The sequence below is a fragment of the Littorina saxatilis genome, linkage group LG13 (genome assembly GCF_037325665.1).
Source record: "Littorina saxatilis isolate snail1 linkage group LG13, US_GU_Lsax_2.0, whole genome shotgun sequence".
Lineage (NCBI taxonomy): Eukaryota > Metazoa > Mollusca > Gastropoda > Littorinimorpha > Littorinidae > Littorina > Littorina saxatilis.
In genome coordinates this window covers 23,070,799-23,086,630 of record NC_090257.1, presented here as the reverse complement: position 1 = coordinate 23,086,630, position 15,832 = coordinate 23,070,799, and the positions used below count along the sequence as shown (strand labels likewise).

Here is a 15,832-nt window from a genome sequence, read left to right as displayed (position 1 = left end):
TGGTGCACCAAACTTCAGCCCAAGTTCACCGCCGAAAACTCTTCGAACTGTTCGTTTCTTAGTCATCGTTTGATCTGCCCCATATTTGTCCTATTTAGTTTCGGTCTATTGGCCAAGCTGCAACGACAATGAGTCCGCGCAGTTTATGGATGAGAACAGTCCTAGGCCAAATTGCACTGGTGCAGAGTGTGAAAGAGACATTTGACTGCAGAAAACTTCTGAGACTGAAGATACCTTCGTGTGTCGTTTCTGCTAGAAGTTGTAGCAGCATGTCGGGTGCAGTGGAAGACTACAAGCCTCCAGAGTGGGCGACAAAGCTCACTTATATTCCCAAGAAAAGAATACATGTAAGGAGATCTTTTATCTTTTTAACATGCACTTGCTTGTACTTCATGATTGATGGGAGAGAAAAGCTGTGTGTACTAAAATTTTGTAGTTGAGGAATTACAATGAACCTACGCAAACAAACTACTTAAAGGTTGAATTGCCCAGCACATTTTATTCTAGAACAGGGATAGACACACAGACAAACATGTGTACAGGTAATGCCAAACAGAAGAATACATACTCAATTGCTATTGCTTTTTACTTCTTCTTCTTCTTCTGCGTTCGTGGGCTGAAACTTCCACGTACACTCGTGTTTTTTGCACGAGTGGAATTTTACGTGTATGACCGTTTTTTACCCCGCCATTTAGGCAGCCATACGCCGTTTTCGGAGGAAGCATGCTGGGTATTTTCGTGTTTCTATAACCCACCGAACTCTGACATGGATTACAGGATTTTTTCGTGCGCACTTCATCTTGTGCTTGCGTGTACACACCGAGGAGAGTCTGCACACAAAGTTGACTCTGAGAAATAAATCTCTCGCCGAACGTGGGGACGAACTCACGCTGACAGCGGCCAACTGGATACAAATCCAGCGCGCTACCGACTGAGCTACATCCCCGCCCATTGCTTTTTACAATGCCATTTATATGTAAAGTTTGGTAACGGTGTGTGTGTGCATGTGTGCGTGTGTGTGTGCGTGCATGTGTGTGTGTGCATTTCAATGCTTTCAGTTAGCTGTGGCAAATACTCCCATTCACACCTGGAAGGTACCAGGCCTACCTGCTGACTTCAGCGTTTCTATAAAAAGAGATGATCTTACAGGCAGCACTTTGTCGGGAAACAAGGTATACATTTGGATTTGCAATAAATGAAGTCCTACTATTTGTGGTGACTTTTGTTTTTATCTAGTAGTACTGTTAACAATCAATTCTTTATGTTTTTGTGTTTGTCTTTTGTTATTGCTTTTGGATTTTATTTCTTTTTGAATTATTTTCACTACAATTTTGACTGCATCTGAGACAAAGGAGAGAGTTAAAAATGACCATGATAAGATTGAACTTGTATTGTACACAATCACCACCATTTTACTGTCCATGGTTAAAAAAGTATGTTATTCAGTTATTATTTAAACAAGTTGTTTGAGCACGTATACATGTAGAGGTTACATGCCGAGTCTCAGTGATTATTAAAAGTAATGGTCGAAGTTGGCGGATCATGAAAAATGCGAGCTTCAGCGAGCTTTTTCATGACCGCGAACTGAGACCATTATTTTTAATAATCACTGAGACGAGGTGTGTAACCTCTTTATTCCTCATTTCTTCAGTTATTCAAAGAAAACAGGAGTTTTTGTGCGAAAGTTTGATCGAATCCTATTCTCTCAACCAGTCAACCTGCGCAGGCGATCGATTAATGCGCGGTTGTATAGTTCCGTGCAAATCATTCCATTCTGTTAACACTTCTTGTCAGTTTTCCTATTTTGGGCTAAAATCAAGTACACAGATATGCTGTTATTCTGCTGTGGCGGCAAAGGCAGATATTGTGTGTCCCATTTGACGAAAAAACATTATCCTGAGCGATACCAAAACATATACAGAACACACAATATCTGCCTTTGCCGCCACAGCAGAATAACAGCATATCTGTGTACTTGATTTTAGCCCAAAATAGGAAAACTGACAAGAAGTGTTAACAGAATGGAATGATTTGCACGGAACTATACAACCGCGCATTAATCGATCGCCTGCGCAGGTTGACTGGTTGAGAGAATAGGATTCGATCAAACTTTCGCAAAAAAACTCCTCTTTTCTTTGAATAACTGAAGAAAGGAGGAATAAAGAGGTTACACACCTCGTCTCAGTGATTATAAAAAATAATGGTCTCAGTTCGCGGTCATGAAAAAGCTCGCTAAAGCTCGCATTTTTCATGATCCGCTAACTTCGACCATTATTTTTGATAATCACTGAGACTCGGCATGTAACCTCTACATATATATATGTGACCCACTCCCACAAAAGGATAACAAAGTGTCATTTTTGACATTTGGACTTGTTGATATCCCTTGAAAGTAAAGATGACCAGCTTTCAGATGTTTAGCATCGATGAGGTATAGCGTTCGGCCTCAGCGACTTTGTTATTCTTTCTTTGGAGCGGGTCACATATATATATACTCGGAGGCAAAAGAAACGCAAATAAAGGATGCGTTAATTAAACCTTTATGGACTTGAAATAAAAAGAAAATAATGATACTAGCATGTTCTGCACGTGTTGTTTTAGCGGTCTTATCTTGTCAGAACCGTGTTTGCCGTTATCTGGGTCACATGTGAGGTCTTGTTGACGGGGATCCCAAACCATCATGGGGACCACTTTCAGCACATGCACAATGTGGAAAAGCAGCTTTTCGTGTTCAGAGTGTTCAGGCAAGCTGTACCATACTCACAAAACTGTTACAACATTCATTTCTGCGACACAGGCGCGATGCCGAGACTATCACCAGATCAGCGCCAACAGGCGATCGGGAGACTTGATGCCAGACAATCAGTTCAGCAAGTTGCTAGGGCATTTGGAGTAAATGTCACCACGGTTTATCGCCTGCAGCAACGTTTTCATGCCAATAACAGTCCCGGAGACTTACCAGGACGTGGCAGACCCCGGGTAACAACAGCCCGACAAGATCGCCATCTTGTCCATCAACACCAGCGAGATGCATTCGAAACTGCCGCCAACACAGCCCGTAACACATTTGGGGTGCATGGACAACCCGTCAGTGCCAGAACTCTACGCCGACGCCTTGGTGGGCAGAACCTGGTAAATCGGCGTCCTGCTCGACGTCCCGTCTTGACAGCTCAGCATTGCCTGGATCGTCTAGCCTGTGCCCAGCAGCACCCAAGTAAAAAAGTACTACACTATGTACTATAGTATACCATAGTACTTGTACTATAGTATACTATAGTTTACTATAGTACAAGTACTATGGTACATTGAATTGTACTATGGTATACTATAGTTTACTATAGTACAAGTACTATAGTACATTGAATTGTACTATGGTGTACCATAGTTTACTATAGTACTAGTACTATAGTAAACTATAGTACAAAAAGTACTATAGTACAATGCATTAGTGTGTACTATAGTACATTGTGGTACATGTACTATAGTATACTATAGTAAACTATAGTACATTTAAATGTACTATAGTATTTTGAGCACTTTTTTGCCAAAATGTACTATAGTATACTATAGTAAACTAGAGTAAACTATAGTTTACTAGAGTACATGTACTACAGTTTACTAGAGTAAAGTGTAGTACAGCGTGGTACTTTCGTAGAGTACATTTGTACTATAGTACTTTTACTATAGTTTACTATAGTACAGCGTGGTATTTTTGGCATGGTACATTTGTACTATAGTACTTTTACTATAGTTTACTATAGTACAGTGTGGTACTTTTTTTGCTGTAGATTTTGTACTATAGTACTTTTACTGTAGTTTACTATAGTATACTGCAGTACTTTCTTGAAAAAGTACCATAGCCTTAAAAATTACACTGGATGTAAATGTGGCCCCAATTTTTGCTGAATCAATTGTGTTGTGTGAATTGAATGTGTGTGTGCACGATCAGGCCACTCGCTGCAGTCAATCTAACATTTGGTAGGAAAGTAAAGGTTCATCGCATGTTTTAAATTTTATTTTCATTTTTCGGCAGAGCAATAATAGTCAAACTTATGTAAGAACATTTTAAAATATCCACTAACATCATTACATGTAAAAGACCCAATTAAATAATAATTTTAAAAAAGGTGTCCATCTTGCACAGTGAGTAACCAAGCTGTTGATTTTTGGTAAATGTCCCAATGCAGAAACAGTTTTAATGCAATGTTTTATAACCCTGTTAACCAGAACAAGTAACAATTAAATGCACAAAACAGATTTATTATAGCACTCTTCTTTGTGGGAATTCATCTTTAGCACAACACATATTTTCTCAAAATTATCTCCCCTACAGCCAAGTTAAATTTCTATGATTAGCTTTGAAAGTGACCATGCGTACATCAGTACATGAAAACTCTGAACAATCAAAGGAGACAATGATTGTCCCTATTATTGACCGGAACTCTACCCCAATCTGAACTTGAATAATGCAAACTATCAAGCTGACTTGATGTCATCTAGCCCTGTATGTGTGTGACCTTACACAGATAAAGTTATTGAGTTACTTTCTTTCTTTATTTGGTGTTTAACGTCGTTTTCAACCGTTCAAGGTTATATCGCGACGAAGGGAAGGGCCACTTGTCAATTGTTTCTTGTTCACAAAAGCACTAATCAAAAATTTGCTCCAGGGGCTTGCAACGTAGTACAATATATGACCTTACTGGGAGAATGCAAGTTTCCAGTACAAAGGACTTAACATTTTTTACATACTGCTTGACTAAAATCTTTACAAACAATGACTATAGTCTATACAAGAAACACTTAACAAGGGTAAAAGGAGAAACAGAATCCGTTAGTCGCCTCTTACGACATGCTGGGGAGCATCGGGTAAATTCTTCCCCCTAACCCGCGGGGGGTTATTGAGTTACAACGATCTTGCTTCAAACACATTCAAAATAATACCATTTCTCTGTTATTATTATTATTTTTTGTGAACTTTAAAAGTTTATGAGGGTCAATTTGACATGGGTCACATCTAGAGGTCATCCAACTTCAATAGCCTGTAAAGTATCAAAAATCTAGCTTTCAAAACATTTCAGAAAAATAAGAACACATGCTTTCGCAACACATCCTTGATATTTGTAAAAAATGTGGTTTTGAAAAAATGCCAAATGTGGTCATGTTTGAAATTGATCAAACCATAGCAGTATGTTAACTTTGTAAAGTCTACCTTGAAAACCATCCAAGAAAACAACAATGTTCAATTCTGTCTTCCCATTGTAAGTCAGCCTTATTATGCTCCCCATCAGTGACATTCTCCTGACCTGGCGAGTCAAAACTCACTAAATGTCCAATGGAGAGTTTTCAGCACGCAACCAGAAAGTATATAGTGTGGCGTTATGTCCCTTTTTTTCAAAACAGGGTTATATATGCGGCAATAATCACATAAAATGTTCTCTGTCCTCCGCATCTGTTTGATTTGTGATTGGTGTCCAGATTATTTGCTACAGGCATCTGATTATGTTTATTGTAGCTGCTGTCCGGTTCCCTTTGCCAGTGATATCTGCTTTCCTGTTCTGTAACTTGTATTTATGTTCGCCGATGGCACCCGCTGAATAGTTTTGGTTGTTCTCCAATGGCATCTAGCTAGCTGCTTTGACATCTGTAAGTGGTATCAAGGTCCTTCACCATGCAGTCATCTGCTGGAAGTGAACAGGAGGCTCTCTTGCTTATGACACCCACACCAGAGCATGGAATGAAACCTGCAATGACACAGCAGTATGACTATGAGAAAGCATGCAGACTGAAGCAAAGAGGGCCAAACTTTAAGAGAATGATAATGAAAGCTAACTTAAAGTACCGTGGCTTTTAGTGCATATATCTAACTTTTAAAAGTTGTGTCTGTCTGTGTGTGTATTATGATGACTAAAGGCTCCGATACAGCTGCATCGACTGAGACGGTGGTGGTGGTGGGGGTTTGAAACGTGCTGGTGCGTGTATGTTTGTGGTTGCGTGTGTGCAGGCATGAATGTCTTTGTCAGTATATATATATATGTGTGTGTGTGTGTGTGACAATTTATGAATACAATTAAAGGCACAGTAAGCCTCCCGTAAACCATCACAGATACGGTCAGGCTTTTACACACAGACTACAGTACAAACACCCTTTCATTTAAACACTCACCGATTGAGAACATCCTAGGTGCCCTCCATAAAGAGCGAACAATTTTCAAAGAATTTATTTTTGCGTGGTTTATCTTACCCCTAAGACCCGTGTGATCCAGTTTCCCTTTTTTCACAATGTAGTCGTCAGTTAGTCATTTCAATGCGACTCAATGTGAGCTTATCTACAATAGCACGTTTTTAAGCACGAAACAAACGGCTGTGGTTCACAAAAACTCTAGCGATGGCTTTTGACTGTTGAGAGGAACGGCGATATATGCATAAACCGCCGTCTGCTACGACCCTTGCGTGACCCTGCTTCCGGGCTTTCCTTTTTTCAAACTTTCACAACTTCGAATTGTACTGATCTTGTCTTGATGAAAAAAAAGAATTCTTTTATGATTAAAGAATGTTTGTGTAACAAGCTGTCAATTTATTATTTAGATTTTATTATTTAGATTTTAAAAGTTAGGTCTACCGCAAAAACGCACCACGGTCCAAAAACATTCTAATAATCATCGATCCACGGCTATCGCCAGTTTACATCGATAGAATGAGACCCGAAGGGAAGTAACTCATTTTTTACCCGAGTTCAGGATGGGTCCAAAAAGTGTTCGAGACAATCTGCAAAATTAATTCTTTAAAAATTGCTCGCTCTGACTTTACGTAGGGCACCTAGGATGTTCTGTGATGGTTTACGGGAGGCTTACTGTCCGGGCGTGATTTCCGGTATTGAATATTCATAACAGCCGTCCAGCACCAAAATGAGGCGCCATTGTTGTAGAGGACCAAGTCCACGAAAATAAATTTTTTTGAAAATTTCTCACGCTCGACAGAAAGCAGCCAGGATGTTCCCGTTCGGTGAGCGTTCAAATGGAAGTAGCTTGTACTGTATGTAGACGCTCGGGGAGCTCTGTGATAGTTTACGGGAGGCTTACTGTGCCTTTAATGTATATACATCTATACACACCCAAGAAGATAAGGCGCTCAGCAGGTCTGCACTCATGTTGATCCATTATGTCGGAAACAGTCAGAATTGGATCCTCCACCCGACAGTCACTGCTGCAGTGCTGCTCTCAGCTACAAGCAAGAGAAAGCAGCTTGAGTGTTTCATCGCATATAATTCCAGTGTTTGCATACTCCATAGCGATTAGCTGAAACTATTTAGCTAAAACTATTATCAGTGGAATACCAAAGGGGTGGCATATGTCATCCAAAATATAAGGCAATTTAAAGTGTGATTGACGGGACAGAAGCGTTTCAATGATACAAATAGAGAACACTACATAGCCTACTGTGAGTTACTGGGTTTACACAAGTAAAAGTGAATATTTTTTCTTCTTCTTCTTCGTTCGTGGGCTTAGACTCCCACATTCACTCATGTGGATTTTTACGTGTATGGCCATTCAGGCAGCATACGCCAATTTCGGGGGAGGCATGCTGGGTATTTTCGTGTTTCTATAACCCACCGAACTCCCACATGGTTTACAGGATATCTTCTGTGCGCACTTGGTCTTGTGCCTGCTTGTACACATGAAGGGGGTTAAGTCACTGGCAGGTCTGCACATAAGTTGACCTGGGAGATCGGAAAAATCTCCACTCTTAACCCACCAGGCGGCAGCGACCGGGATTCGAACTCACGACCTCCGGATTATGAGGCCCACGTCTTACCACCACGCCCGTCGTGAATATTTCAATATTTGAAAAGCAATAAGTGTAAATCTGGTGCCACACAGCAAGCCATGAAGTATTCTGTTTTCAACGGAGAGATAACCCATGTAGTAACTAAACCATACACCCACATGTGGGAATATCATTGAGGTCATGGCAAGCTAGTCTGGCAGGGACCTTATATATTCCACTGCTAATGATTACAAAGTCACAGATGCAAAGTCATTCTCGGAACACTTTTGGGCTTGCCATTTTCTCGCGAGTGTTTTGAGAATGAAGTTTGTCTCGGAGATTTTGCAGTGGAAAATGACATCCCTGTCAGACATGTTTGAACCAACCTCATTTACATGATAGACACGCCTGTGAAGAGATGGTTCATTTATCACATCATGACACATGGGTGGTATCTCTCAGGTAGGCAAAACAATATGTATCGATTGGAGATTGGATTTCCCTTCTTTGAGTCATGTGACGTCAGAGGCCGACAAAACTTTATAATTTGGCTTTTACGTCATGTGTTTGATTGCATGTGTGTGTGCTGTTCAATGTCAAAACAACAACAAAGTGAGTACATGACGTGTGTTTTGTAGTTCCTTTGAAGTTTCGGTCAACCTGAAACGCCCAAATATGAAGCTTATGTGTTTGATTGCATACATGTGGATTGCATGCATGTGTGTGTGTGCTCGTTCAATCGTCAAAACAACAACAAAGTCATAAGTACCTGAAAGGAATTTGATCGATACATAAATGTTATTTGCGTGTTTGACCAAAATATGACATTTTACACAGATCTCGACAGTCATTGTTCACCTCGACCGCTAGCGCGGTCTCGGAGAACAATGACTGTCTCGATCTGTGTAAAATGTCATATTTTGGTCAAACACGCAAATAACGTATAATATATCTAAATGCACCAATTTACCTCAAGCACTCAGCAGGTCTGCACATATGTTGATCCATTAGGTCAAAAAACCACCAGAACTTGATATGTTGTCCAAAAGTCACAGATACAGTGGAACCCTCCAAGGATCCTGAAAAAATAATTAAAAATGAAGAGCCAACACTTGTACAAATTGTCTGTCTTTATACATATAAGCACGTACACAAATAAACCTGATAGCACTATGCTGGCTTTAGGCATGTGTAATAAACTGATTTTGGGGGAGCTTCTCGATTCAACCGGGAACTTTTGTTGTTGTCATAAGCAATTTATGCCTCAAACATTCTCCCACTCTAAGACTGAACTATGCATTCAGTATGTGTTGATATCTGACTTAAACTCACAAAAATAACAAAGGCTAGTTTGTAAAAAGACACTGATTTGAAAAGAAAATTTAAATTCAATTACATATTATCATGTATTATATAATCTGTTCTGGGGCTTTTTTCCAGGTCTTTTAAAAAAGGATGTTCACAAACAATAACGAACACATTTTTCAATCCAATGAATGTTTGCAGCACTGTCAGCCGGACAGAAATGAGAGTATGTTGACAAAGCCGTGATAAAAACATAACCTGCAGTCCTACCTTAGCGCAAAGAAGTATGCATGGTCTCTGTGTACTCTACAGTCTCTGACTGTGGTCCTTTGTAAAGGTCGAAAAGAGCTGGCTGTGCTTGGCCATTAAGCGCTTGCATGCTTTTGGCTAAGGCGTTTCTTGACAGATTCTTCTGGATTTTAGCATACTGATTTGGCGTAAATGTGTCTAAATTCATGCCAAAATGCAAACAAATCGGCAAAGAGGCATAAGCAAAAGAAAGCAGTTTGAACTTCATGGCTTAAACTTAAACCGGAATTAAGTGTTGCGTTCTAGTTTAAACAATCCTTTGAGGGTATAGAAACTGCATGTGTCATACAAACTTTCAGGCAATCAAAAGTGTGATTGATGGACAGAGGCCTTTTAATAATATAGATACAAATATGTACACACCCAGGAAGCTCAGGCGGTCAGCAGAGTCTGCATACATGTTGATCCATGAGGTCAGAAAATGAGCTGAAGTTGATCCTTCACCCGACAGTCACTGCTACAGTGTAGCCAACCATTTACAACTCTGAAAAAATATTTAAAGTAAATCTATTAAAAAGAAGAGCAAATATTTGTACAAAATATCTGCTATTACATAATAATGAGGTTGTTCTTTGCTACTGGTGACAAGTGAGGGTCAGCTCACACTGACACATATTTCAATACAGTCTAGGGGAGAAACTGGTCACAAAGAGGGCCCGGGTAGCTCAGGTGGTCGAGCACTGGACTTGTGATCGAAAGGTCGCTGGTTCGAATCCGGGCCGGGACGGACACAGGTCAACCTTATGTGCAGACCCAGAGACGGTATCCATCTCCCACCCACGTGTCACCACAGTGGCACGTAATAGATCTCGGTCATTCTGCCATAAGTGCAGATGGCTGATACCACCTAAACACGCATACACTTGTTTATCCTACATACGTGGGAGAGACACCCGTGAGATAATAATCGTTCAAATCACACGTGTGTATATCATGTAAATGAGGTCATGTCAAGCAAGTCTGGCAGGGACCTTTTTCCACTGCTTATGGTGCCAAAGTCACCGAGACAAACGTCATTATAGAAACAAAAATTGCGCTCGCTTATTACACTCGATGAATCTTTAAAACTAACATGTCACACCACACTTTTAGAGTGACGTTTCTTTGCTTTGACGTAATAGATTGCATGAGGCTTTAGAACAGATCGAGGTTCCAAAACAAGCGTCTTCAATTTAGCTGCCTCGACTGCAGGACATTTTCAGTAAAATATACGTAAGTACAGTATGTAGGATAAACATAATACTACTATTGCACTGTGATGTTGTACATGCAGCAGGGTATAAAGCCATCCCAAGTCCATCGTCAGTCCTCATCAAGGTGCTGTGGGGTGTGTGTAGAATCTGCGCAGAAATTGAACAGGCAACCTGAACAGCTGTCAAGCCATTATATTGTGACACACACACACACACCCACACACACACACAGAGTAACTGTACACATCATTGTGAAATGATTTAGAATGGTGAAGTGTGTGTATGCGTGTGTGTGTGTGTGTGTGTGTGTGTGTGTGAGAGAGAGAGAGAGAGAGAGAGAGAGAGAGAGAGAGAGAGAGAGAGAGAGAGAGAGAGAGAGAGAGAGAGAGAGAGCACACCAATGCAATCATTGTATGTAAGCATCATTTGGTGGTCGAAGCAATGTCGCGGTACACTGTGAACCTGTCGGTTACAGGATTTGAACCCCCCATGAACCCATGCACCAAAAGATAACACAAAAGGAAATATGACCGTTTTCTTTCTTTTTCTCCTTGTTGATTTCTTAGTGACACTGTTTTATGTATTAGGAAAAGCAGCTGAATACGGGGCACCATGTGTCTATTAATTCTATATTGTGCATTCTATGCATGTAATGTGTTCTATGCATAGAGAATGCATTCTATACGCATAAAATCGCTTTCTTTGTGCATAGATCTAGAATGCATTATCTGCGCACAGAAAGCATTCTTTGCATAGAATGCTTTCTATGTTCATAGAAAGTATTCTTTTGTATTATGCATTTTGTATGTGAACCAACAATTCATTTGTATAAGTGACTATAACATAACATTTTTATTCTCTACGTCGAATTGAATTATATAACAGGGAATGACATTCTTTACATTGAAAGAATTCTATGTTATAGAACAACATTCCCTGTTATAAAATTCATTTCTATGTTACAGAATTGATTAGATTGTGATATATCACAGAATTTGATTCTTTGTGTACACAATATATGAAATGTTCACAATGTATTCCATGTGTACAAGTCATTCTTTATGCAAAATGTATTCTATGTGCCGCGCAATTCATTCTATGATCACCATAGAATGCATTTTACATATATAACTTAATTCTATAGCATAGGATTAAATTCAAGTTCAACAACTCTTTTTTTAAAACAAAGAATCAAATTCAAATATATGAAATCTTACTCTGTAACAACGATTCAAATCCTGTAAGTATAGAATTGAATCCAATGCATAGAACTACATTCTATAGCATTTATAGAATAACATTTTATGTTATACAAATAAATTCTTTGTTCAGATACAAATTTACGAATGACATAGAATGCATTCTATGCGCATATACTGTTTCTAAGAACATAGAATGCCTTCTATGCGCATAATGGACATATGGCGCCCCCATTTCACAAGGAAACAGCAAAAATTATTTTTATGGCTACTGTAGTTGATATTACTGAACTTGACGTAGTAGTTTTCACTCCAACGTGCTCTGTGATATTCTGTTGGGAAGCTGCAAAGACCAAATGCAATCAGAAATCGTCTACTGATAGGGTAGCAGTAGAAGAGTCTTAGATGAAACTGTGAAGAGAAAATGATGTCGGTAGATCTATACACAATGACTCCAATCGCCTGTTTCCCCGTTCATCAACTCTCTCAGGGATACAGACAGGCACAAACACATAGTATACTAGGGACACACACACACACACACACACACACACACACACACACACACACACACACACACACACACACACACACACACGCTTCATACACCATACATTATCATTGAGTGGAGACCCCGAAGTAGTTAACATACATATATTTGTACAATGGTATATCATGCTCTGCATGAAAACTTTACAGACAAAAATAAGTCACAATTAGGTATAACATTGACAATGTAAGTAGTGTAGTTTAAGTCAAAGCACCAAGAGACACACATTTTCTATTTAACTCTGTAGGGGTTCATTTTTCCTCTCTCAGACAGTTGCAATCCCTAACACCCCCTCCTTATCCCTCATGCACACACAGGATGTATTCTGATGATCCTTTGGACTACACACATATGCAAGAAATTAACATCTATTTTAAACACACACAAATAAATACACTTCATTGTGCTTCCTCACTACATAAAACAAAAACAATGATTTGTACAAATGAATTGATGTTTTTGATTAAGACAAAAAACTTTAACAGAATTCTACTGATCAAGTCTCAAATGACAATGTTTGTAAAAAAGCAAATAATTCATGATAGCACTTAAAGAAAATTGTGTGGATGGCGTGGGTTGTGTAAGACCCATTATAAAACCTAATTTATGATGTATATCATTTTTCAGACTTGCGTTCTGTATTCCTATTCCGACATTGAGAATCCCACACAACCCACACTCTGCAAAGAGTCAGCAAAGAGTGTATCCCCTTTCAGATTGTCCTGGTGAAAGATATTTCCATCCTTGGGGAACACTCTTCCAATGGCAAAACTCTGTTCCTAATTCCAGTAACCTTTCTTCATTTATACATTGGAACCGCCTTTAAGACCTTTAACAAATTTGAAGGAAAAAATTTCTTAAAAAAAGAGGGAGTCTTAAAATAAAGGGTACACTTACAAAGGTATACTAACGGAAAGTATGAGACTTAAATTGGGAGGTCTAGAGGTGGGTTCGACTGTATCAGTTTTGTGAAGCCTTCACAGAACTGTCTGTATACGCTCTCTCCACAACACCGGGACACGTACAGCGTTACCAGCAATGAACTAGGGTTATTATGTAATTTCTGTGCAAAGTGTACAAAGTTGAGTGCATGTCACTTTTGTTTCATGGACGTTACAAACATTTACACAATTTTTGAATGAAAAACGTTACAACGTCCATTCTCGGGTTCTGTTTGCTCTAAGTACTGCAACATATACAGATGAGGGCCTTTTCCATCGTTCTGTGAAATGTGGAGAGGCTGCTATTTGTAGTTTTAGATTTATTGCATTATCATCAACTGCTGCTACCCAGCAAAAACACCACAAAACTCCTGGATTTGTTGCTGTTTTTGAGGATTGTGGTCGCTCTCCTTTACACGCTGAATCAGCCTGACTGCGCGACGGATTTAAACGAAATGTGTATGAATTCTTAGGTAAGACACCAAAATAATAAACTTTTTGGTGTAACAAATGCAAAATATCATTCAGTTTAAGTCACCGTTTCGACGGTTGAAGGTGAATCATGCCGTCAAAAAACGCCATTTTTGAGGGTAGGCGTGGTCATTGACCCAGTCTTGACAAAATATCAGGTGATACCATGGATGGACGGAGCTGTAACTTATACTTATTATACCTTATTTTTATCTTTGACAAAAATATGACATTTTACACAGATCAAGACAGTCATGCAGTGTTCCTCGATCCGAGACCCACAAGCGGTCTAGGTGAAAAAGGACTGTCGAGATCTTTGTAAAATGTCGTATTTTGTTCAAAAATACAAATTACATTTATACATGTATTGATTGATTCTGATTAGAATTCCTTTTAGGTTTCATGATTGAACGCACACAAGTTACAAACATGCACTATTTTGTAGTCTTGCCTAAGTATGAAGTTTTGTTGGTCTCTTAAAATGTCACAACTCACATGGCTCAAAGAAGGGAAATCCAGTGTTCAATCGATACATACCAGGTATATCTGGCCAGATCTGAAATGGTGAGCCGATATGTTTTCACAAGAAGGACTGTGCCTTTAAAATTGAAAGTGATGAATTGATGAAAGCAGACTTTCCATATGTACACTTGTTTCATTGTAGAGAAACATCAAATGGAGAGATGTGTAGATAGACAGACGGGTGGATAGACACATATGTGACATAAGATAAAACAATCAACACACACACACACACACACACACACACACACACACACACACACACACACACACACATGCATGCAGTCTTACAAATATTAAGGTGCCAAAGGTATTTATTGACTTTCTGTATGGGAGTAAAAAAAAGTACAATTTGAGTCCCAATATTTTCCCAAAAATAGACTCAAGGGAATGCAAATGTAGTTAGTACATCATAATTTTCAATGTCATTTATATCTATTCCAAGACATATGAAACAGATAGACGCCCCCCCCCCCCCCCCCCCCAAACAAAACAAGAAGGGCAAAGCCCATACGACTCACATGCTTGACCTTGAAGCAAGGTCAAAATGCTATATGTTTTTTGGGGCCTTGTCATCATACACCATCTTGCCAAATTTGGTACTGATAGACTGAATAGTGTCCAAGAAATATCCAACGTTAAAGTTTTCCGGACGGACGGACGGACGGACGGACGGACGGACGACTCGGGTGAGTACATAGACTCACTTTTGCTTCGCATGTGAGTCAAAAACCAAAGAAATATTGTTCATTTTATTTTACAAGACATTGATTTGATGACATCATGTGTTAAATAAGTCGCATAAAGCGAAATTACAACATTTAGTCAAGCTGTCGAACTCACAGAATGAAACCGTACGCACTGCATTTTTTCACAAAAACCGTATAGCTTTGTCAATCCCCGCGAGAAGGAAATCACTAACCTCCCACGTGCAAAACGCAGTGAAAAAAACAAGCAATAATAGCGTGGTAGCGTATTGCGCTAAGCAGGAAAACGCAAAAAATGAATAAGATGCAATCATTTTTAAATAATATTATGTTTGCGATTTATATTTATTTGGTGTTTAACATTGTTTTCAACCACGAAGGTTATATCGCGACGGGGAGATGGGATAGAGCCACTTGTTAATTGTTTCTTGTTCACAAAAGCACTAATCAAACAAGAAGAGCAAACGCTCGATCGAGTCACTTTCGCAGTTCTGAATATTATATGAGGCATCAGATGGACAGGAAGAAATTGCTATTCACAACACAATGACTCACGTTCACATAAAATTTGAGCCCGGTCACTTTTATAGTTTCCGAGAAAAGCCCAACGTTAAGTTGTGTGTTGCCGAACAGAAAAGGCTAGTTATCTCCCTTGTTTTTCTGATAACGTTCGTAAAAGGCTACAGATGTAAATACTTTGATGTAAAGAATAATCCTACAAAGTTTCAATCACATCCGATGAACTTTGTCAAAGATATAAAATGTCTAATTTTTCCTTTGTCGCTGACCTGTGACCTTGAAAAAGGTCAAAGGTCAACGAAACCATCGTTAAAGTGTAGAGGTCATTGGAGGTCACGACTAAACAAAATAT

The 15,832-nt window shown here is 39.3% G+C and overlaps 1 protein-coding gene and 1 long non-coding RNA gene across 2 annotated transcripts in view; one reads left to right on the top strand and one right to left on the bottom strand.

The window, feature by feature from the left end:
* Positions 1 to 56: 56 nt before the first annotated feature.
* Positions 57 to 15,832, top strand: part of LOC138945306 (uncharacterized) — an 87,488-nt gene continuing 71,712 nt past the window's right edge. Inside the window, exons 1-2 of the mRNA XM_070316723.1 lie at positions 57 to 347; positions 1,059 to 1,172. Coding sequence (XP_070172824.1) covers positions 129 to 347; positions 1,059 to 1,172 — 333 coding nt within the window. The 5' untranslated portion in view covers positions 57 to 128. The remainder of the gene's footprint in view (positions 348 to 1,058; positions 1,173 to 15,832) is intronic.
* LOC138945300 (uncharacterized) lies at positions 4,001 to 8,840 on the bottom strand. The gene is made up of 3 exons (XR_011448951.1): positions 8,735 to 8,840; positions 7,112 to 7,221; positions 4,001 to 5,741 (listed from the first exon to the last, which is right to left on the bottom strand). It is a non-coding gene; the product is annotated as an uncharacterized lncRNA (long non-coding RNA).